Below are 590 nucleotides of genomic sequence, written 5' to 3'. Positions count from 1 at the left end.
CCCAGCGAGGCCAGGACGCTCCCCACGCCCCTCTCACTCTCTCTTTTGTTCCTTAAGTTTTAATTTTAGACTTTTAAAGAGACACGGAAAGCTATTTTGCTGCGCTGGATAATCTGAGCGCCATACCAGAGCTGGAGAAGGAGGTGGTCAGGCGCGGCGGGCAGGGCGCGGCGACTCCCAGGACCCCGTAGTCTTAGGATCCTGTAGTTTTCAGATCGTGAAGCCCGCGGGTGGGGAAGAAACTCCAAACCAACAGCGCTCTGACGCAGCCACATAGTGCGCGGGCCTCTCCCCGCCAGCTCTGTCTTCCATCGCTAACTGCGGGGGTGGGAAACGTCCCCCTGGGCCGCCCGGGCCGCCCACGCAGCCGCTCGCCCTCGGGTTTCCTAACGCGGTGGGCGCGGCCCGGCCCCGCGGAGCAGCCGAGGCCCAGCCACGCCGGCCCCGAGTTCAACTGCAGTAAAAGGGCCCAGCCCGCCCTTGATCACGCGGCTCGCCTGACAGCCCCCCTCAGGCCCGGGTCTAATTGAGCCCGGGTCACCTGGGAATAGGTTCAAAGGCAGACAGGCCGTAAACCACCTCCAGGCCCC

General features: G+C 64.1%; 1 protein-coding gene across 1 annotated transcript in view; it reads right to left on the bottom strand.

Moving 5' to 3' along the window:
- Positions 1-386: 386 nt before the first annotated feature.
- Positions 387-590, bottom strand: part of LOC112410485 (bcl-2-binding component 3) — a 1,659-nt gene continuing 1,455 nt past the window's right edge. Inside the window, 1 exon segment of the mRNA XM_024761197.1 lies at positions 387-579. Coding sequence (XP_024616965.1) covers positions 387-579 — 193 coding nt within the window.

The sequence above is a fragment of the Neophocaena asiaeorientalis genome, unplaced genomic scaffold (genome assembly GCF_003031525.2).
Source record: "Neophocaena asiaeorientalis asiaeorientalis breed wild unplaced genomic scaffold, Neophocaena_asiaeorientalis_V1.1 scaffold185, whole genome shotgun sequence".
In the NCBI taxonomy this organism is placed as follows: domain Eukaryota; kingdom Metazoa; phylum Chordata; class Mammalia; order Artiodactyla; family Phocoenidae; genus Neophocaena; species Neophocaena asiaeorientalis.
This window is presented reverse-complemented; position numbering and strand designations above follow the sequence as displayed.